General features: G+C 41.6%; 1 protein-coding gene and 1 long non-coding RNA gene across 2 annotated transcripts in view; both read right to left on the bottom strand.

Annotated features, from left to right (window-relative positions):
* Positions 1-22,385, bottom strand: part of LOC131511010 (uncharacterized) — a 246,937-nt gene that overhangs the window by 64,484 nt on the left and 160,068 nt on the right. The gene's annotated exons all lie outside the window — the stretch shown is intronic.
* LOC131511001 (B-cell receptor-associated protein 29) overlaps positions 14,450-22,385 on the bottom strand; it is a 55,718-nt gene continuing 47,782 nt past the window's right edge. Inside the window, exons 7-8 of the mRNA XM_058728777.1 lie at positions 22,012-22,112; positions 14,450-15,589 (exon numbers count right to left, since the gene is read on the bottom strand). Of these exons, the coding sequence (XP_058584760.1) occupies positions 15,554-15,589; positions 22,012-22,112 (137 nt within the window). The 3' untranslated portion in view covers positions 14,450-15,553. The remainder of the gene's footprint in view (positions 15,590-22,011; positions 22,113-22,385) is intronic.

Below are 22,385 nucleotides of genomic sequence, written 5' to 3'. Positions count from 1 at the left end.
CATTCTTGAATACGCTGCTCTTCCTGAATTTTCCATCTTGGTAAATGGCATCCCATCCATCTAGTTGCTCAAGGCAGGAACTTAGGAGACTTCCTTGATTCTGTCTTCTTTGTTGCCTCTGATGTCACCCTATTGTCAAGTCTACTTTTTAAACATTTTTTAAAGTTTATTTATTTATTTATTTTGAGAGAGAGACAGAAAGTCATCAGGGGACGGGGAGAGAGAGAGAGAGATAGAATCCCAAGCAGGCTCTATGCTGTCAGCACAGAGCCTAATGCGGGGCTCGAACTCATGAACTGTGAAATCATGACCTGAGTTGGAGTCAAGAGTTGGACGCTTAACTGACTGTGCCACCCAGGAGCCACTCAAGCCTACTTTTTAAATAACCCTCCAGTTCATCCACTTCTCTCTATCTCCACTGCTATTGCCTGGGTTTAGGCCGGGATTATCCCCAGGGCAATAGCCCCCTAATGGTTCTCCCTGTTTCTCTTCTTGCTCTATTCACAAGTTATTCTTCAAACTAGCCAAAAACAGTTGTAAAAATGTAAATCTGGTCAGGTTCATCCTTAGCTTAAAATTTCTCCAAATGACTCTCCATTGCGTTCTTCTATGCACCCATGGTACTGATTGAGCTCTCTCTGCCTTGGAGGCTTGTTTCTTCCTCGGCTTGGGACTCCTTCCCCTCTTGACCATCCCTAGCTTCTGTCTTGGTTTCCTTGCCCCCTTTGTGGAGGCTTCCCTAGTAGCCGAAGGCCAGGGTCAATGTTTTTCCTACCCAGGTTTTAGCACTCTTAATATGCATGCACTTACCACACTGAAGGGTGCTTGTCTCAATCTGCTATTCAGATTCCATATGATCTTTAGGATTATATGTGAATAGTACCTAATTCATAATGTTGATGTGAGAATTAAATGCAGTTCCTGGCACATAGTAAGCCCTTGATAAACGTTAGCTATTATGATTGAGTTTTGGAGTCTGGAGAGTAGTTTGAGTTAGGTCTTGGTATATTTTGAGCTTCATTTCAAAAAAAGGTACGTGAATGTATGTATATATGTTATTTGATGTTGCCAGGAATAGCTAATTTTATCCGTCAAAAATTTCTTCCTAGCACGCTCTTTTGAGTCATGGATTTTGGCTTTTAAGTAAGCTAAAGGTTGCTAATTGGGAGAACGGCCAGAAAAACTTCTCCTCAGCTTTTGAATCACATGTTGAACAAATCTGGCATCACAAGCATCAAGCTGCCTTCTGTTTCTAATCATTTTTCTTTCTAATTTAGTTTCTCCCACCAAAAGGGATTATAATTGATTTTCACCACAGAGTCCATGGAAGATGTCACAAGATGTAAAGGCAATTATTTTCAAGTAGATGGAACCCATATTTGTGAGCGTCCCCACTGGCTCTGTCCCAAATGCTAAATAGTAACAAGACTTTCCTGGATTGAGATGGTGTGTTGCTGATCTGAGGCAACTGGCAAAAGTCTTGGCTAAGAGACTATTCTTCTTTCTTTTCACCTACCCCTCTGACATTCTTTAAAACAACAACAACAACAACAACAACAACCAAGAAAAAAAAACAAGAAAAAAAAGGCAAGTAGCAGCATCTTATTTATGAAAGCCTCTCTAAGAGCATACTGGTCAGTGGTCTGGCCCATGAAGGCTTGAATCCAGGTCCTATCTCAAAATAGACTTCCCTTAGAGAAAAGCACTCACCTTCCTAAATTACATGTTTCCTTCCTTTCATCTCTTTGCTTCCCAATATCTCCCCTCCTTCCCTTTCTCTAACTTGCAGACAACAACCTCCCTCCTCTAGAGTTCCCACATTTGACTCTTTCCACCATTCTTACTGTTGCCTAAACCTAGGCATTTGTTTCTGCTTTGAAACTCCCATAAAAGGAGGGCAATCTGAAATGACTTTTTGCCAACACAAAATCCAATATATTGTAAAGTAATAAACATTTACAAAAAGAGGAAAACTGCAGCTACAGCAAAGAACAAAAATCAGGGGCAATGCCGTTCACTCCTCCTCTGTGTCTCCCCCAAATCAACACATCAAGCCTTCTCTAGGAAGCCTCACCAGCATCTGCCTTTGGTTGAATGCTCCTTCTTCCTTGGAGATCTCACTATACTTTTATTCTGAGCAACATTTGACATCATCTTGTAGTCGTGCCAATTCCTTCTGTGTGTGTGTGTGTGTGTGTGTGTTGAACTCCCAGTAGAAATAAGTTTCTTGTGGGCTGAAGCTTATCTCTGAGATTCTGGGCAAGTTTCCTAACCAATTGCACAAGTATAAGGAAGTAATAATCATTTATCACATTGTTGTGATAATTAAGTACAGTGAGAGAAGTTTCTAGACCACACTAAAGTATTCAATGGTTAGTTTCTTTGTTTTTCTTCTTTGGTTTTGTGGTCTCCTCCATGGTGACCATTGCTGTCCAATGGGAAAGGATACACAGCACTGACTCAGCACTGGATTCTGGATTTGAGTCCTATTTGCTAGGGAATTCTGGAAACATATTTCATCTCTCCATGTGTCATTTTCCTTGCTGGCAAATTGGGGATAATAATGGTATTTACTTCATAGGGTTCCTGCAATAATTAAATGAGGAGTAGGTAAGGCAATTAGAACCTAGCACATGGTGAGTACTCAGCAAATGTTGGCTGTTATTATTAGCACAATGCTCAGTGTAGAGTAGGCGCCTAAAAAATACTTAGGATGAATTGGAAAAAAATTCATAGCACAGTCCTTTTAACAAACAGATCAGCTGGGGTAACCTTCGTCGCTACCCAATGGTTGTCTACTTTTCTATTTAGTTTGCCAATTTATCTTACACCTGGGCCTTGTAAACCATTTGGGGGACCAGTTCAAATTGCATTCAGGTCATAAAAATCAAAAATCGTTTGGAAGACAAAAGCCAGAAGGAATTAGTAAGTGGAATTATAATCAAATAGGAAAGGTGTTCAACGTGGGTGAATGAGAGATTCCCACTGGTATACATCTTATTTAAAATCTTAATTAGAGTTCTGGAAAAAGCAAAGTCATATGCTAATGTAATGTTAATATAATTACGTTGGGGACAAATGGAAATGCTAATACGGGCTGAGGACCACTATAAAGAAATCTAAATAAAGGCTTTTTTTCTTCTAAAGAGCTCGTAATGTATTACAAACAATGTCACTAATCTGAATCTAAGTATTTCCATAAAAGTAGAATAGGATTGTGCATTCAGTAATATTGCTTTCTTTTTAAAAAGTGTTTTTAGGGGCGCCTGGGTGGCGCAGTCGGTTAAGCGTCCGACTTCAGCCAGGTCACGATCTCGCGGTCCGTGAGTTCGAGCCCCGCGTCGGGCTCTGGGCTGATGGCTCGGAGCCTGGAGCCTGTTTCCGATTCTGTGTCTCCCTCTCTCTCTGCCCCTCCCCCGTTCATGCTCTGTCTCTCTCTGTCCCAAAAATAAATTAAAAAAAAAAAAAAAAAAGTGTTTTTAATTGTATCTGTGTTACAATGGGAGGAATCACCTAAGTTTACAGGGGAATAAGATAAATAGAAATCCTCAGTCCTTTCTGCCAGGTTCCCTTTCCCAAAGGCGACCACTTTTCAGATCCCGTAACTGATTCTTTGATGTGTACGTCCACATCTCTACATCATATGCATGCATTTCCATTTATTTTTTTCAGTTTTCTTACCAGATGGGATGAGGAGTTAGCTCTTTCCTGTGTTCCCACTACTGCCAAACCCCTGCGTACTACGTTTCTCCACCTCCTGAGATGGGGTCATACTTTTGGTTTGAATCATAGTGATATTCACATTATTAGAATTTTATTTTCTATTCACAAAGGAGCTATGTGGTAAGCTTTTTATTTCCTGGGACTTCCCCCCGCTCCCTACCCCAGCGTTCCCTTAGTTTCAGTTGTCTTGGTTTTTTGTTTGTTTCTTTATCTTGCGTTATTTGTTTGGTTTGCTATGACCACTAATGCACATCACTGTGTAACCCCAACCCTCCTCCAGCATAATGGAAGTCTTCTTTCAATATGCACATCACGTCAAGTATTTGATTAACTTCATCTTGAAAAAGCCTCTCCCACGGTCATCTGAACTGCTTCACAGTCAGAAATCTGCCTTCCCCATCATCCTGTGCATTCCCTCTGCCTGTCCCCTGCGCACATCTTTTCCTGCCTCCTAACTTCCTCTCTGTTGGTGTATTCATCCTTTAGATGGAGCACATCCTCTATCCACCAGCTTCCTGACGAAGGGTGTGTGGGAGGGAAAATTTTTGAGAACTTGCAAGCCCGAAAATGTCTTTATTCTTTGCTCATACTTGATTTATAACATGATTGAGTTCAGGATTCTGGGTTGGAAATGACTTTCCCTCACAATTTTGAAAGCATTGCTTCATTGTCTTCCGTCTCCCAGAGTTCCTTTGGAGAAATCTGAAATCGCTTAACCTTTATGCTGTTAAATAACAAAAATTAGACAGTAAATTCTGAAGATCTAGTTGACTTTATTGATTCACGATTTGGGCAGTATCCCATCTTAGCAAGTAGAAGGGAGATCCAAGGGGCTACAGGAAAGGAAAGGTTTTCAAAGTTAGAGAGGGAGCAGATAAAAGGAAATTAGCAAAGAATCCATTGTTTTAGGCAAGGTTGCCCTCCTAAGGGGACATGAGGGGGTCTATCAGTAAATTTCCTCATGCTGATGTGCAATTCCCATGTTAACTGGTTAAAGGCTACATTTCTAGGGTTTGAAACCGTAGTTAGGCTAGGTATTAAGTCTTAGTTTACAGACTTGGGACTTAACCTAAGTTAACCATTTTGGACCTATGGTTTTCTTGTAAATGGTGTGTTGTGCTTTTTTGCTGGAAATTTGTAGAATCTTCTCTTTGAACTAAGTTCTGTGGTGTGGGTCTATTTTTGGGCACTGTGCTAGGAATTTGGTGGGCCCTCTTTCTACTTTTCCCTAAGGACTTTTATTTACTTTCTCAAAGAAATTTTTGATAGCTTCCAATTCTGATTTCACAGGTGTACTGAAATAAGAACCCATGGCTTTCCTCTGAAGACATTAAGGGTTTAGTTGTTATTTAAATTTTTTAAAAATGTTTATTAATTTTTTGAGAGACAGACAGACAGAGTGTGAATGGGGGAGGGGCAGAGAGAGGGAGACACAGAATCTGAAGCAGGCTCCAGGCTCTGACCTGTCAGCACAGAGGCCCGATGTGGGCCTTGAACTCACAAGCTGTGAGATCATGACCTGAGCTAAAGTTGGGCACTTAACCAAGTCACCCTGGCGCCCCTGTTATTTTTTAAATGTACATTTCTTCTTCCTGCACAGTTTCTATTTTCAACATAGGTTTTTTGTTGTTTTTTTTCTGTTTTTTGGTCTCTATGTTTTCATATTAGGGGCTCAGATCTTCTTGTGCTTGATTGCCTGCCCTTACTTAAAAGTTGGGGTCTCCAGAGCACCCTGGGAGCTCTGAGTGTGTGTGATATCCTGTAGGGCGAGCTGGATGGCTGTTTGGTGGGGAACCCCTAATGTTGTCACCCTTGTCAGCATCATTAGGTCTTTATCTTGGGCTGGATAGATTCCCATCTAGAGAAAGACTTGTCTTCTGCCTGGAAGACATTGGCTGCTATCAATCTGGGTCGAGCAAGTTCTGCAAGTTAGCATGCATACATCATTTACTAACTCCTCTGTTTTCTGTGTATTACAAAGACATTCTGCTGGCTCCTCTTTAAAGATGAAAACTGTGTTCTGCTGGGGCGAGGGAGGGTAATCACCAAGGAGTGTGCAAGAAGAGGGGGCCATCTAGAGACCTGCCATCCTTTGTCAGAAGGAGCTGGCCAATTTCCTGAGCCTTGATTATTCTGCAGTTTAGGTAGAATCTGTTCTCAGCTCTTCCCTCTGAGGAAACCACTCTTCATCAGTTCTGGTAAGGCAGCCTTACTTGCTCATCGGTTCTGTAGTTTTTAAAAAGTTTCTTCGCGTGCTCACTTTATCCCTGTAGGTTTATGCTTTAAAAAGCCCCCGTCTACTACAGTTTCAGTGCAGTTGAGGAGAGAGTAAAAGCATGTGTTCGATAGCTATCTTTTTGCCATTCTGCTTTCTTTAGGTGAAAATCCTACATCTGATATTTTCTAGTGTTTGGAGAATTTTGCAGTTGCCTTCAATTGGAGGAAAACCAAAGGCAGCATTTGGGCATGCCGAGCTTAGAGTTCCAGCTTCCTTTCAATTCTGAAATGTACAATTGTGTTTTGGCTTCCCTCATGGATCATCTAACTAAAAATAAAAATTCTTAGGGCACTTGGGTGGCTCAGTCGGTTAGGTGTCTGACTCTTGGTTTCAGCTCAGGTCATGATCTTGATGTTCGTGGGTTCAAGCCCTGTGTGGGGCTCCACGTTGACAGTGCGGGTCCTGTTCTGGGTTTTCTCTCTCTGTCTCTCTCTCTCTTCCCCTCCCCAGCTCCTGCACTCTCAAAATAAATAAATGGACTTTGAAAAAAAAAAAAAAGAAAAAAAAATTATCCAAATTGAGAACCAATAAAAAGTTATGAGAATCTGATTGCAAAAAATATTTTCAAAAGTACTTGGCACTCACGGGGCACCTGACTGGCTCAGTTGGTAGAGCATACAACTCTTGATATTGGGGTCATGAGTTTGAGCTCCATGTTGGGCACAGAGATAACTTTAAACAAAAAAAGGACTAGGCACTCAAATAATTTCCTATATTCTAATCCCCAGAAACAGTAAATATGTAAAGTCATGTGGCAAAGAGGAATTAAGGTAGCAGATGAAATTAAATTAGCAAATCAATTGACTTTATGATGAAGGAATTATCCTGGATTACCTGGGTGGACACAATACAAGGGCTCTCCTCTCTCTCTCTTTTTTTCTTAAGTAGGCTCCACACCCAATGCGGGGCTTGAACTCACAACCCAGAGATCAAGAGTCGCACATTCTACAGACTGGGCCAGCCAGGCACCTTTAGTCACAAAGGTTCTTAAATAGAAAGAAGGAGGCAGAAGGTCAATGTCAGAGTAATGTGGTATGAGAGAGACTGACTGAAAGTCTCAAAGACATTGCTGGCTTTGAAGGTGGAGGAAGGGGACCACGAGCTAAGGATACAGGCAACAAAGCCATGCAAATTTGGAGAAGGCAAGGAAACAGATTCTCCTGTAGACTCCCCCAAGAAGGGAGCAGCCTTGCTGATGCTGAGTTTAGTCCCATCACACTCATCTCAGACTTCTAACCCCCCAAATTGTAGATAGTACATTTGTGTGGCTGTAAGTCACTTAATTTGTGATGATGTGTTACAGCGGTAACAAGAAACTAACATGTCTACTATAAAATAAGTGATTGTGATTTACATTCCTTTATGAAGTCCTCATATTTCTCTTTGAAGTTTTCAGTAAACTGATTACATTAAATTTGCCCTCCCACTTCTTACCTAGAGGTAGATTTATACGGAGTTAATGAAGTTTAACTTCTGGGTCTTTTAAGGTACATAGGAGTCCTCGGAATGCTCACATTACATAATGTTTCTAGGTAGGAACTGGGGTGCATCCAGGAAGCATTCTGGATAAATCACCCAGAGACCTTAGAAGAAGGGGGGTCTGGATTTCCAAGGTTCAAGCAATTTGTTGTGATTGCCGTTCTCCATCTGAATAAATTCTCATGTTCAACCTAATTTGTCTCTGATTTTATATTCTTTTTCTTATAGAGAATATCCCAAATTGTATCAGCTCCAGGCACCACCCCCTCAAATCCTAGATTTACCTGTGTCTTTGTCTTTTTATTACTTATTTTAAAAAGTTTATTTATGGGGCGCCTGGGTGGCTTAGCTGGTTAAGCGTCCGACTCTTGATTTCAGCTCAGGTCATGATCTCAAGGTTCATAAGTTCAAGCCCCATGTTGGGCTCTGTGCTGACAATACGGAGCCTGCTTGGGATTTTCTGTCCCCCCTCTCTCTCTGCTTTTCTTTCAAAAATAAATAAACATTAAAAAAAGAGTTTATTTTGGAGCGCCTGGGTGGCTTGGTCGGTTAAGCATCCGACTTCGGCTCAGGTCATGATCTCATGGTCCGTGAGTTCGAGCCCTGCATCGGGCTCTGTGCTGACAGCTCAGAGCCTGGAGCCTGTTTCAGATTCTGTGTCTCCCTCTCTCTCTGCCCCTCCCCTGTTCATGCTCTGTCTCTCTCTGTCTCAAAAATAAATAAACATTAAAAAAAAATTAAAAAAAAAAAGTTTGTTTTGAGAGAGAGTGGGGGGAGGGGCAGAGAGCGAGAGAGACAGGGAGAATCCCAAACAGGCTCCACACCATCAGTGTGGAGCCTGATGCAGGGCTTGAACTCATGAACCTGCAAGATCATGACCTGAACTGAAATCAAGAGTCAGACACTTCACGAACTAAGGCACAAAGGTGCCCAGGTCTTTTTCTTTTTAAGAAGACTCAAAAACATATCTCTCTCTCTCTCTCTCTCTCTCTCTCTCTCTCTCTCTCTCTCTCTCTCTCACACACACACACACACACACACACACACACACACTTTAATTAGTGGGAAAAGAAAGAACTGCAGGGGGCGCCTGGGTGGCGCAGTCGGTTAAGCGTCCGACTTCAGCCAGGTCACGATCTCGCGGTCCGTGAGTTCGAGCCCCGCGTCGGGCTCTGGGCTGATGGCTGGGAGCCTGGAGCCTGTTTCCGATTCTGTGTCTCCCTCTCTCTCTGCGCCTCCCCCGTTCATGCTCTGTCTCTCTCTGTCTCCAAAAAATAAATAAAAAACGTTTTAAAAAAAAAAAAAGAAAGAACTGCAGTTAAGGTTCAGGTGGCTAATAAAGCCCCCACACCAGGGCCTTCCACATCAAATCCGCCAATGGGATCTGAAGGGAAATATGTTAGTGCCCAGGAAGAGGGGCTTACTAATGTTTTAAGAGAGTTGGTCAAAACTGTAGCTGGTTCTGTCATGATCTTAAGATAACAGGGCACACTCTAAAGAGAAGGAATGGGAAGAGTCATCTGGAGAGAATCTGAAGCATTAGAACTGAAAGGAATTCAATCCAAATAAACAAACATTTATTGCATTCCTCAGCAGACGGGCAGCATGCTTTGTCTGGGGCAGCAGGAGGATGGCTGCCTCCAGTTTTTAGGACAAGGCATCATTCTACACTGCCCCATGGCACATTGTCATATGTAGAGCAAGGGCATTTGCTTTTTTTTTTTTTTAATGCTTTATTTATTTTGAGAGGGAGAGAGGGAGAGCACAAGTGGGCCAGAGGCAGAGAGAGGGGGAGAGAGAAAATCTCAAGCAGGCTCTGCACTGTCAGTGTAGAGCCTGACTCAGGGCTCAAACTCATGGATCATGCGATCATGACCTGAGCCAAAGTCGGACGGTCAACCGACTGAACCAGCCAGGCAATTTACCTATGGGTACAAGTTTTTGTATGATGTTCAGAGTAGCTTATTGCCAGAAAAAGTTCTTTCTGTGCATCACCTCCCTTAGTTCTCTCTGCAAGTCCAGGAGGCAGAGTCTTGTTGTCACTTTAAAGGTGGAGAGATTGAGAGTCCAAGTGGGAACAAAGGAGATGAATTTGATCCCAGGTAGTCCATGCACGCAGTCATGATGCTCTAATCTTCCACCAGTATACATGCTCATGAAGTGACCAACAACAGTGGTAAGTTAAATGCTCTGTGTCATGGATGGTGGGTGTCATCCCCATGTCAGGCCCTCACACTGTGTGCTTAGGGCATGGTCCCACCACTGACACTCGTTGCCTGGGTCAGTAATTCTCTCTTTTTAAGTGAACTCTACCCCCGCCGTGGGGCTCAAACTCAGGACCTCGAGTTCAAGAGTCGTGTGCTGTACCAACTGAGCCAGCCAGGTGGCCCAAGTCAGCGATCTGCAGTGGTAGAAGTGGTGGACTGGGCATCTGAGGATGACTTTATGTGGCTTGAAAAATCCCTGCCTCCTCTGGTGTTGTTTATGTGACCTACTAAAGGTCCGATTGGAGAGTCCTGTTGTAGAAGAATACTTGCTGATGTGGGGGAGAGGGGATTAAAGCAGGTCACAGAATAGTATGTATGGTATAATTTCATTTTTGTCAACATTTATACGCGTTTGTTAAGACCATTAACCAAACTGCTAACTGGAATGCTTATGCTTTCTCTATTTGCCATCTATCTGGTTTCAAGAGAAAATAAGCAAACTTAAATGCAAACACTTTTTCAGGAAGTGAACAAACCCCCTGTGGAGGGTTATTTCAGAAAGTCATTGACTAAGAACTGGCGGTTGAAGTTCTTCGTGTTCCAGGAAATCGGCAACCCTTGGAAGAAGTGAGAGGGAAATTCTTTACCACAGGTGGTGCTTCAGGGAGAACAAAGATTTCTGGAGAAGCAATACACTTTCTGGAGCAATCCGGCTAACCAGGAAGGCATCTAGTTTGGGGGCAGGGGGCTGGTGGTGCAAAGCCCAAACTTCAGCTAGGCTCTTTGCTCAAATGTAGGAAAAGGAGCACTCACACTCAAGTTCTGTAGGAACTTAGACCCTTCCCAGTTTCTATAATTATAGTCCAAGCTCTTGGGCACTACGTGTGTGTACATGATGTAACAGAATGCTCTTGTGTTTATGTGCTGCTTGTTCACCTTGTGGCAAGAGCCACAGCAGAGACAAGAGAGAAGAGGCCGGAGGTCTGCTTCTCTGGTAAACTGTTGTGGAGTGGGACACACACATGTTGTGGGGGACACACTGCATGTTGCTGGTGATGATGATTAAGGTAAATATAAAAAGCTGAACATGCAGAGCAAGTAGAGAATATGATTTAACATCATGACGCTAACCTAAAAGGCAAGTAGGAAAGAGAAAGAAAAAAGCTCATGGTTTTGTGCTGTTTATGACAAACAACTTTTGACTTTTTTTTTAATTTGTTTTTTAATGTTTACTTATTTTTGAGAGACAGAGTACGAGAAGGGGAGGGGCAGAGAGAGAGGGAGACACAAAGTCTGAAACAGGCTGAGCCGTCAGCGCAGAGCCCGATGTGGGGCTTCAACTTACAAGCCATGAGACCAAGATGGGAGCCGAAGTCAGACGCTTAACCAACTGAGCCATCCAGGCGCCCCAAATTTTGGCTTTTTATCCATGACTAGGCCTTCAAGAGAGGACAACACGTTGAAAATACCTGATGTGATTTATTTATCCCACTATTTATTGAGCCGCAACTCAGGGGAGGTGTGGTGCTCAGGGACACATGTCAGGGACACAACATCCTTCTCCCTTGTCACTTTAGCTTGCGTGGCCTCAAGCTCATGCTCTAAGATGGCGACAGCTGTGTTTCATGTAGCAGGGAAGAGGAAGGAAAAAAAAAGAAGAGATTGATATCACGTGACATTCCTATTTCTACCTACAAGGAGGCTGGAAAATATCGTCCATGCTTGGTGGCTGTGTGTAAAAATATCGGGATGAAAGAATGGACACTGGGGCACAAGCAATGCTCCCTGCCACAAGCATCTATTGGCGGGCATCTCAGCCTTGGTAACATGACGCTTTGGGTCAGGTACTTTTGTGTATGCATGTTGGCCATCCTGTGCACTGTGGAGTGGGCTCAGCAGCATCCCAGGCCTCTACTTGCCAGGAGCATTCCCCGAGTTGTGACAACCAATATCTTGAAACTGCTAAATGTCCCTGGTAACATCTTTCCTGCTCCCTGTTGAGAAACACTGTTCCGTGGTGCACAGGAACTATGTTTGTCACTGTGCAGGAGACAAAACCAAACCAAAAGTGAAATAATTTCAGACGGTGATAAGAGCTATGATGAAAATAAAATCAGGCCGAGACAGATAGGGTTGGAATGCAGGATGTACGGTGTATGCAAAAGCCCTGAAAGAACAGAACTCGGCTTGTCATAAGAAGAATCAGAATGCAGGTATGGTTGGAAGGGAATGGGGAGCCTGGTGAGTCTCACGAGTCCAGTCTTCCATGTGATGGGAAGGGACTGGAAGACTTTAAGCAGGGAAGGACATGATTTACAAGAGCATGCAGTAGGAGAGCAGTAAGAGAATGCAGGGAGACCAGTAGGATCTGCCAGAGTGGTCCAGGGGAGGAAAGAGGGGCTTGGTGTGGTAGTGGAAACCACAGGAAATAAAATTGTCAGAGAAGAAGAACAGAAAGAGTGGGTGGCCATGGCAATCTTTGATTGACCCAAATAGCTACTGGGGAAACCAAGTGGTGTAAAACGGTGTCTATTTCCCACACGTTGTGAAATTCAGTCCAGCACAGGACAGATTTGTGCTGTCTGTTCCTGCATTAGTTTCCTACGGCTGTTGTAACAAGTTACCACAAACTTGGTGGCTGAACATAAATTTTATTGTCTCATAGTTCTGGAAACCAGAAGTCCAAAATCACTGGTGTCTGCAGGGTCATGTTCCTTCAGGAGGCTCTGGGGAACATGTGTTCCTTGCCTCTTCCAGCTCTGGTGGCTGTAGCACTTCAAACTCTGCCTGTGTGGTGGCAGTGACTTCTCCTCTGTGTGGTAATAGTTTCCTTGTCTCTTTCTTGTTAGGATATCTGTGGCTGTATTTAGGGCCCACCCAGATATTCAGGACAATCTCTCCACCTCAAGATCTTTAATCACATTGTTCACCATGTACTCACTTTTGCCATAGAAGAGAGTCTTTCCAGCTTCCAGGGGTTAGGACATGGATAATTTCTGGGGGGCTGTTTTTCAGTTCTGCAGTGCTAGAAATCACTTTGGCTATAGGGAGGAACACTAATAAGGTCATATTTGTTTAGCAACTAAGCACCGATGCGATATAATAAAATGTTTAGTAAACTGATTAGAGAAAGAAATGCCAAACAAACAAACAAAAAAAAGAAAATTGAATTTTTCTAAGTGGAGTTTCAAGAATTCTAGAAAAGGTAGGCCAAAGGATGTAAAAGTTCAGAAGAGCTTCCTGGACTTTAGACATATTCATTCTAGATATTAAACTCAGTGTTTATGAGGACTGTTATATTTATACAGTATAAAGTGGGTGTCTGAATGCAAGGTGCATCCCGGGGGCCTTGTTAGTAGTGCTGGGCACAGGCTGTCCAGCTGTGGTGGGGCATAGCTGGGGGGCGGGCACGGCCAGAAGACGGTGGACAATGGAATGGGAATGCAGAACCAGACCAACGCACAGAGATAGAGCACGACAACAGGGGCAGATGCGTGCAATCGGTTGTGGGTGGGAGGTCCCAGGAGGAAGCGGGAGTGTCACTTTAAGCAAGCAGAGACCAGCACTGGAATCGGAAGCATGGGTCTTTAGAGGTCCAGGCAGGCTGGTGGCATCAGGTAGTTAAACTCTAGGCTCTAGACTGGTGTTCAGGGTAACGCAGTTACTAGTACTAAGCCCAAGGTAGAGCCAGGCAGGCAACCAGGATGACTCACGCCAAAGTCTAGGGTGCTTGCTTAGAACTTCTTAAGCACTACTTCCTGCAGTCCAGAACCTCCACGGAATACTGTTTGTTTATAACAATAGAATTTGTTAAACTCCATGGGTGGTAAGGAGAGTAATAGGAACTAACAAGCATAGCTTGAGAGGCAGTTCATTATGGTGACTCTGGAGCCAAACTTCCTGGTTCAAATCCTGGCTAATACTAACGGCAATATTTTGTTTAGCAAATTTTAATCAATTTGTGTATAAACGCTAGAATAGTATTTGGGGAACTGGATTAGACTCAGATCCTGGCCCTGAATCTAACTATCCATGCTACTTTGGGGAAACTGCTCAAACTTTTAAGGCCTCAGGGTGCAGGTTTCTAAAATTGAGAGGGTTGTTAAGATTACTGAAATGTACACTTTAAGTGCTTTCTGGCAATCTTCCAAATCCTCATGCTCTTCAAAGGGTGCCCAGGCTTTTCTTGCTTTAAAGCCTGAAAAATTACTATGTAATCCTGACCTAAAACATTATTATTCCCATTGTGGAGTTGAGGAAATGGAAGTCTAGCGAGTTTGAATAATTTGTTTAAAATCACACAGCTAAATTAGTGGTAAGGTTGGGATTCAATTTCAGTTTTGCCAATTCTACAGCTGTGTATTTCCTACTTCTCTGTTATTTTGTCATTTGCCTTGATTCCTGTGTGGAAGCCAGGTCACAAATGCTCGGTACCTTCATATTTACCCACTCTGCCATTTCCAAGGCGATACTCTGAATTGTCATTTATTCAGCTCCCTCCCACTGAAGCATCCCCTTCTCTGTTACTCATGGTGCTGTCAGACCATCTGGTCTAAGTCCATCGCTCACTCCTGGTAAATGTCTCCTACATGTCTGTGTTCCAGCAGTAGCTCCTGACTTCTATCTGAAATAAAATTCTAATGTATTCGCTCATTTCACCTATGTTACAATGAAAAAAATTAAGTATGCATGAAGTTGGTGCTAAAATGATAATAAACAACAAAGGATGAAATAAGTATCAGGAAAGTAAAAACTCCAGTCATTATTTTCCATTCCATTATTTATATTTAGGTCTTTATGAGACAAGGAAGATGATTTTCATGTCTAAACACTGGAACAACCTAAATCATTTTAATATAACTACAGTCGTTATCATGTTCTAAAGGAGATTCTAAAGGAATATGAATGGAAAAATGGTACTTAATATTTAGCTTTCAGAATACAGATACATCTCAGAGAAACTGTGACCCCAGTGTATGTATATTTGAGGTAATATTTGTATACTTAGTAACTCTCACAGCGATGGGAAACATTGCTCTTTGGATATGCTCTACATTAGCTTTCTAAGTCAAGAATTCCACATTGTCGTAAAATAATTTTAAGTTCAGTGTATGGCAGTTATGCAAATAGATGTAAACTTCATTATCAGATGAATTTTAAAAAGGTATAATGCCTACTTATTATGTGGTATTAACACAAATGTCAACGGAAACAGTCCAACAGATATAGAAGCACAGTAACAAAAATATAATTATCAATATAGCTGTTTTACAAGAGTAAACTATAGTATCATCAGACTTATAAAAAAGAACAACAACTAAGGTCATTGTTTTCATTTTTTTGCTCTTCATGACTCTTCCCCATATATATAATGGCTAATTCTGATCATTTGTCCTTATTTAATCTATGAACAAATCTGCTGATACTGAATACTATTTTCAAATACATCAGCATTATCGTCATCTGATTAAATAGATTATTATTACTGAAAACACATCACAGCTTTTAAGGCTATTAATGATTTCATCAACTTAAAAATCAATTTGGGAAGTAACTGGCTATAAATTTTTCTTTTTATTAGTAAACAGTCACCATATAACCAGTGTTCCTCTCAATATCTTACTAGGGTGCTAAACACGCTTATATTTTACAGAAGAGCTGGAATATAGACTTGACGATGTATCTGAAACATCATCAACTATTGTGACAACACCGTTAGGATAACAGGCTATATGTGGCATTAACAAAATTATTGGCTGGTCATAAACGGTACCTTTTACTGAACTGAATTTTAAATTGTTCTACAGGCCAACACGATAACAAATTTGTCATCTTCACATGGTGTGTCGCCATCGTCTTTCAAAGTTCACAGGCCTTTCTTACTGTCTTTCCCCAAGCGATTCTGCAAGAAAAAAAATGACTCAAGTAGCTACAGCCAAGAGTGAAAAACAGATTCATTGATATGACAAGGAGTTTTTAAAAAAATTCTCTTTTCTGTGTATGGTTATTAATTATGAGAATAATCAAATATGAAAATAGGGATTGAGAACATTTCAAACTTAAACTACAAAGTTTGTGGGTTTTACTTGAAAAAGGGGGAAAAATAACATTCTTGATCAATTCATTTGTTTCCTTGCCTTAATCTACTTTGCTTTTGTTTCACAGGTTATACCAGGAAAACAAAATTTCTAAAATTCCCCTCTTACCAACTCAATTAAGATTTTTGGCAAGGAAAGAATGAGGGGAAACAAAAACCCCAGATGGGATGGCCTTTTGTGTGTGTGTGTGTTTGTTATGCAGATATTTGCCCATAGAATTGAGTTCTCAAATTATACTCTTTGCTGATCAGAGATAACTATAAAATATCATTTAAAACTGGAAGAAAATGGGATCGAAATTAACCTTTAGAAATCATTTGCGCTCGGGGCGCCTGGGTGGCGCAGTCGGTTAAGCGTCCGACTTCAGCCAGGTCACGATCTCGCGGTCCGTGAGTTCGAGCCCCGCGTCAGGCTCTGGGCTGATGGCTCGGAGCCTGGAGCCTGTTTCTGATTCTGTGTCTCCCTCTCTCTCTGCCCCTCCCCCGTTCATGCTCTGTCTCTCTCTGTCCCAAAAATAAATAAAAAATGTTGAAAAAAAAAAAAAATTTAAAAAAGAAATCATTTGCGCTCAAGAAAGCAAAGTCTACACTGAGGAAAAAAAAACCTCATCAAATGGAGTTGTAGCATTATTGCTCGTACATGAGAAGTTCATCTAGCTCTTGTTCAGGCTGAGTATTAATGCTTTCAGAGCAACTTTAGTAACATTAACATTACGCAACCAAATCAGGATTAGAGGAAGTATTTTGAATGATAAGGTACCACTTTCACATGTTTATATATATCTTACCACTTCAGATAAAAATCACAGCTTTAACTACTGAATGGGAGAAGATATTTGCAAATGATGTATCTGATAAGAGGTTAATAACTAAAATATATAAAGAACTTATGCGGGGCACCTGGGTGGCTCAGTCGGTTTAGCGTCAGACTTTGGCTCAGGTCATGATCTCATGGTCTGTGAGTTTGAGCCCCGCGTTGGGCTCTCTGCTATCAGCCCAGAGCCGGCTTCAGATCCTCTGTTCCCCTCTCTCTCTGCCCCTCCCCTACTCATGGGCTGTCTCTCTCTCAAAAATAACACCAAACTTCAACACCAATAAAACTAAACTCAATACCAAAAAAACTAAATAACCTGATTAAAAATGGGTGGAGAACCTGAACATTTTTCCAAAGAAGACCTACAAATGGCCAACAGACACATGAAAAGATGCTCAACATCACTCATTATCAGGGAAATGCAAATCAAAACCACTATGAGATATCACTTTACACCTGTCGGAATGATTAAAATAAAAACTACAATAAATAACAAGTGTTGTCAAGGAAGTAGAGTTAAAAGAGACCCCATGCACTGTTGGTAGAAAAATAAACTGGTACTCTGAAAACAGTACAGAGGCTCCTCAAAAAAACTAAAAATAGAAGTACTTTATGACCTAGTATTCCATTACTGGGTATTTACCCAAAGAACAAAAACACTAATTCAGAAAGATATATGCACCCCCATGTTTACTGTATTATTTACAATAGCTAAGATACATAAACAACCCAAATGTCCATCCACAGATGAAAGGATAAAGAAGATGTCGTGTGTGTATGTGTGTGTGTGTGTGTGTGTGTGTGTATTACTCAGCCATAAAAAAGAAGGGAATCTTGCCATTTCCTACAACATGGGTAGATCTAGAGTGTAATACTAAGCAAAATAAGACAGACAGGGAAAGACAAATACCATATGATTTCACTCATATGTGGAATTTGAGAAACAAAACAAATGAACAAAGTAAAAAAGAGACAAACAAAAATAGAGTCTTAAATACAGAGAACAATTGCCAGAGGGGAAGCGGGTGAGGGACGGGTGAAAGAGGTGAAGGGATTAAGAGTACACTTGTGATGAGCACCGAAAACTGTACAGATTGTTGAATCATTATATATCTAAGACGAATATAACACTGTATGCTAATTATACTTCAATTTAAAAAAAGGAGATAATCTTGTGTTTATCCAAAATTAAAGTGGACATAAAGATAAAAGTCACAGCTTTAATGGAGCTGTTATTCAGGACAAGTTCCTTAAGTGAGGGTGACTCTCCAAAATGAAATTTGAAAACTGCCAGATGCTGATGGGTTTGTGTTGCCCATAATCCTTAGTTAGTTTTGCTTTTCCTTTTCTAGAAGAGAGACACGGCAAACAAGGAAAGGCAAAGACTTTGTATTGACGAGATTGTTTTCTAATATTTATTTAGTATTTGTATCAGGGAAGAGACCAGATTTAAAATGGATTTAAATTATGCAAAGTGGAATCTGTTTATGCTAAGGAAACCAGCTTTCCCCCTTCCACTTTTATTTCTATAATAGTTTAAGTCATTTTATGATTATTTTATTTAAAGTAAATCAACTGTGTAATACTGAGAAGGCTAAATTTCCCAAGAACTTGAAGATATAATTCAATTATTAAGGTTGGTTTGACAACAGAAGTATAATTCACAAATGACAATTTGATACAGCTTTTTACTATAGATGGCCTACAGCAATCATTTTGCTTCTCAAGTAGCGTTAAGAAGGTAAATATAAAAGTGTAAGAGTCACTTTAAAGAAAATGGGAGTCATTTAATGACACTTAAATCTCAGAATCTTCTACAAGTTCTCATACCGGACAATGGAGGGTGAGTGGGGAAAAAAAACGTGTCCAATCAAGAGGCAACTACTAGTGTCTTGTAGGGCTATAGAGCTTTTCTTGTTTAAAAACATTTAAAGTGCCTTAGACAGGGTCTGGTTTAATGCTCACGTATTATAACCCTCATTTAAGAAACGAAGAAGTCAAGGTGCTGGATGCCAAGTCATCCCCCCGGGGTTTACAGAACTGCCAAAGTATGGGGCTGAGAGCGTTCTTTCTTTTTTAAATTCAAACAGGTATTTATTATGGGAAGCTGGTTTTACAGGTGGTGAAAGAGTAGATGCATTGGAACAGTGTGGTAAGACACCTCAGGGATTAGCACAAAACCACCATTCTTTGGGCTAGAGGGACAAGCAGGGAGAGCCGGTTCTGGATCCCAGGAGCTAGGGCCACCATGTGGCAGCTGCCCAGTGGGTACCAGGACCATGGGAAAAGATGGTGCTGCTGCTGCAGATGCTCCTGAAACAAAGCAGTGGGAAGTCCCCAGCACTGCCCCTCCTGCCTTCAGTCCCCTGCTAGTGCCTCCCACTGCTGAACCTGCCCAGAAGACAGCATGGGAGCTTGGGAAATGTGGCTCTCTGAGATTGAGTAGAGTGGAAGTGGGAAGACAATAGATCCAAGAGCAGAGTCTAGTGACCAACACAGGGAGTTCTTAATGATGGGGCAACTGGAGAAAAATTACTGGGTTTTGGATTTTATTTTTTTAAAGTTTATTTATTTTGAGAGAGAGAGAGTGCAATCAGGGTAGGGGCAGAGAGAGAGAGAGAGGGAGAGAAAGAGAATCCCAAGCAGGCTCCATGCTGTCAGAACAGAGCCTGACATGAACCATGAGGCCATGATCTGAGCCAAAACCAAGAGCTGGATGCTGAACTGACAGCCACCCCGATGCCCCCAAGGTTTCATGATTTTGAATTCAACTTTGAATCCTATCAATTTCTAGTTCAGTGACTTTAGGTACATTATATAACATCTCTGGGACTTGTTTTCCTCACCCACAAGATAGGGTATTAAAATATTTTAATTTAGTGGGCTGTGATTAAAGTAAACAGAATAATATATGAACCCACTAACTAAGTGCTTGGTCTAGAGCATATCCTCAGTAAATGTCATTCATTAAATATTTCAAAAATAAAAGAAGAAATTGGATCAAGACCTTAAATGCACTAGTGCACAAGGCCTAACTCTCAGCATGGCACCTGGCATATCCAGGATGGGTCATTTTTCAAAGAAATGGGAATAAAAACTACTTTCTTGGGAAGGAATTAGAGAAACTATTTAACATCTGTTAACAAGAATATATCAGCTCCAAGAAGAAGGAATTTGGGGAGGGGAAAGAAAATGGGTTGTCACATATACTCTTCAGGGATTAAGAGAAGCATGAGCTGTTACCACGATGGGACATTCAGCAATCACCACTGGCCATAACAAAATGAGAGAATATTCCTGCTTCTCTTTTCTCCATTCAGGGATCTAAACATTTCTGAAATTCTGGCAAAGTCCACTGGTGGGGATATGCATCCTTTTGACCTTACAAATGGGAGGGGAAAAAAAAGTTCCATTTCTAGGCAAAAGGCTTCTGAAGTGTTCTTCCATTTTCCATGGCAGATCTTGAAGGATGCCCTGAAGAAATACTCATCATGCCATGGTGAAGTCAGCAATTTTCAGGACCCGTGTTTTAGAGATGGGGAAAAGGTGGTCTTGCTGAGAATCTAACCATCTACTTTAGGCCATGTGAGCTGGGCTCTCCGTATCCTGGGTTTGAAGCACACAGGGGATACCTTTCTCTGGAATACCCTAATGTCAAAAGTTAGTTAAATCAAACATGCAACTCAATTAGGGATACCAGATGGTAAATGTGCTCTGGTTTCCTTCTTGATTGGCTCTAAATCAAGGCCAAAGTGGCTGGTTGAGAATAAGTCAGTTTCAGCAAAACTTCTACAGAGTAATGTATACTGATGATGATACTTATAATAAGTATCATTTCTTGAGTGTCTCCTATCAGCCAGGCACAGTGCTAAGTACCCTACACATTCTATTTAATTCTTGCCACAACCCATTGGGCCAGGTGTTACTATTATCCTGGTTTCATAAGTGAAGAAAAGTAAGCTGTAGAGGTGTATCCTAACATGCTTGGGATCATGTAGTATGAGAGTTAGAGTCATTCCAGGTCTGTCTGACTCTAAGGCCTATGGGTATAGCACCTGCTTGCCTTTTGCCAGGCAGAGTGATGGACCCTGGAGATTCAATGACCATGAAGAGGCAGTGAAGTGAGTCCTGGGACCAGGGGTTCTTCTACAGTGAAGTAACTGCACAGCTGTAATTGCTAAAAAACCCCGATTGAGGGGCACCTGGGTGGTGCAGGTGGTTAAGTGTCCGACTCTTGATCTCGGCTCAGGTCAGGATCTCACGGTTCGTGAGTTTGAGCCCCCATATCGGGCTCTGTGTGAAGGTATGGAGCCTAGTTGGGATTCTGTCTCTCCTTCTCTCTCTGCCCCTCCCCTGCTTGTGCTCTCAAAAAAAAAAAAAAAAAAAAAGACCTGATTGAAAGGTACAAAAAGCTGCCAAATTCTTAGGATAAGCCCATCCTGAAAGCAGGAGGGACAGGAAGGACCAGGGCTGCCTCGGGAATGGCGTCTCCCCTGAACTCTCTGACATGCAGTCAGAGAGTGGCTGGGAAATCAGTTCAGAGTAGGGCCTGGCAAACCAAGAGGGAAGGGACAGGCAAGCTTAGCCTGGATGAGTGCAGGGCAGAGACTCTTGCTGGACTGGAGGGGAAGAGAAAAAGAACTATTGCCCTGGACTCTGTGACTTTAACAACAAAAAGGTTTTTTCCATTTCTATCTTTTAAATCCACATTGGAGGTTAATCACGGATTTGAATGCCATAGGTTTTGACCTCAGATGTTTAAACAAAACACTGGGATAGAAGGAGTAGCGAGTAGTCGTGAAGATGAGCCTTCAATTTTTTACCTTATTTTGGCACGAATAGAGCAAACATTGCCAACAGCAAAACTGAATGTTTATAGAACCAGCTTGTTTTTCGATGCTGCCATTTTTGTGGCTCAGTTCTTGTGCTTACAATTCCACTAAAACTAGAATGCAATCAGTTAGCATGTCAGTAATTCTCTATGTGATGACTGTCTTGTGTTTTCAGGCGATATCCTCATCTTCACCCCCTTGGTAAAAATCTGGATTCCTTCATCATTTTTAAAAAGGCAGGACAGGGGCAACTGGGTGGCTCAGTCAGTTGAGTGTCCAACTTTGGCTCAGGTCATGATCTCATGGTTCATGGGTTCAAGCCCCGCATCAGGCTCTGTGCTGACAGCTTGGAGCCTGGAACCTGCTTTGGATTCTGTGTCTCCCTCTCTCTCTGCCCCTCCCCTACTTATATGCTCTGTCTCTTGGCCATCTCTCAAAAATGAATAAATGTTAAAAAAAAATTTTTTTTAAGGCCAGGATTGAATACATCCTCTTGATTTGGGAAGGGCAGATGACCCAAATGGTTGATTTAGTGATTACTATTTCAAAAAACTTAGGTCCATAAAGTAGATGTCACCCACCTGAAGTTCTGAGTGTTCTTTCAGAAGTCGATCGTATTCTTTTGAAAGTCGCTCTGATTGCATTTTCATTGTCATCACATCATTCTGTGCCTTAGAAAGGGCTAGAAAACATGGAATAGAATTTAAAAATTTTTACTTTGAAATATTTTTAAGTTTACAGAAAAGTTGCAAGACTTAAATAGAAAACTCCTTTGTAGCTCTTACTCAAGTTCACCAACTGTTAAGATGCAATACATTTGTTACTGTATTCTCTCACCACACATGCACAACTGTTTTCTTGAATCATTTAAGAGTAAGTTATAGACATCATGCCCCTTTACTCCTTAATACTTCATTGTGTATTTTTTGGGGCACCTGGGTGGCTCAGTCGGTTA

Source organism: Neofelis nebulosa, chromosome 4 (assembly GCF_028018385.1).
Source record: "Neofelis nebulosa isolate mNeoNeb1 chromosome 4, mNeoNeb1.pri, whole genome shotgun sequence".
NCBI lineage: Eukaryota > Metazoa > Chordata > Mammalia > Carnivora > Felidae > Neofelis > Neofelis nebulosa.
This window is presented reverse-complemented; position numbering and strand designations above follow the sequence as displayed.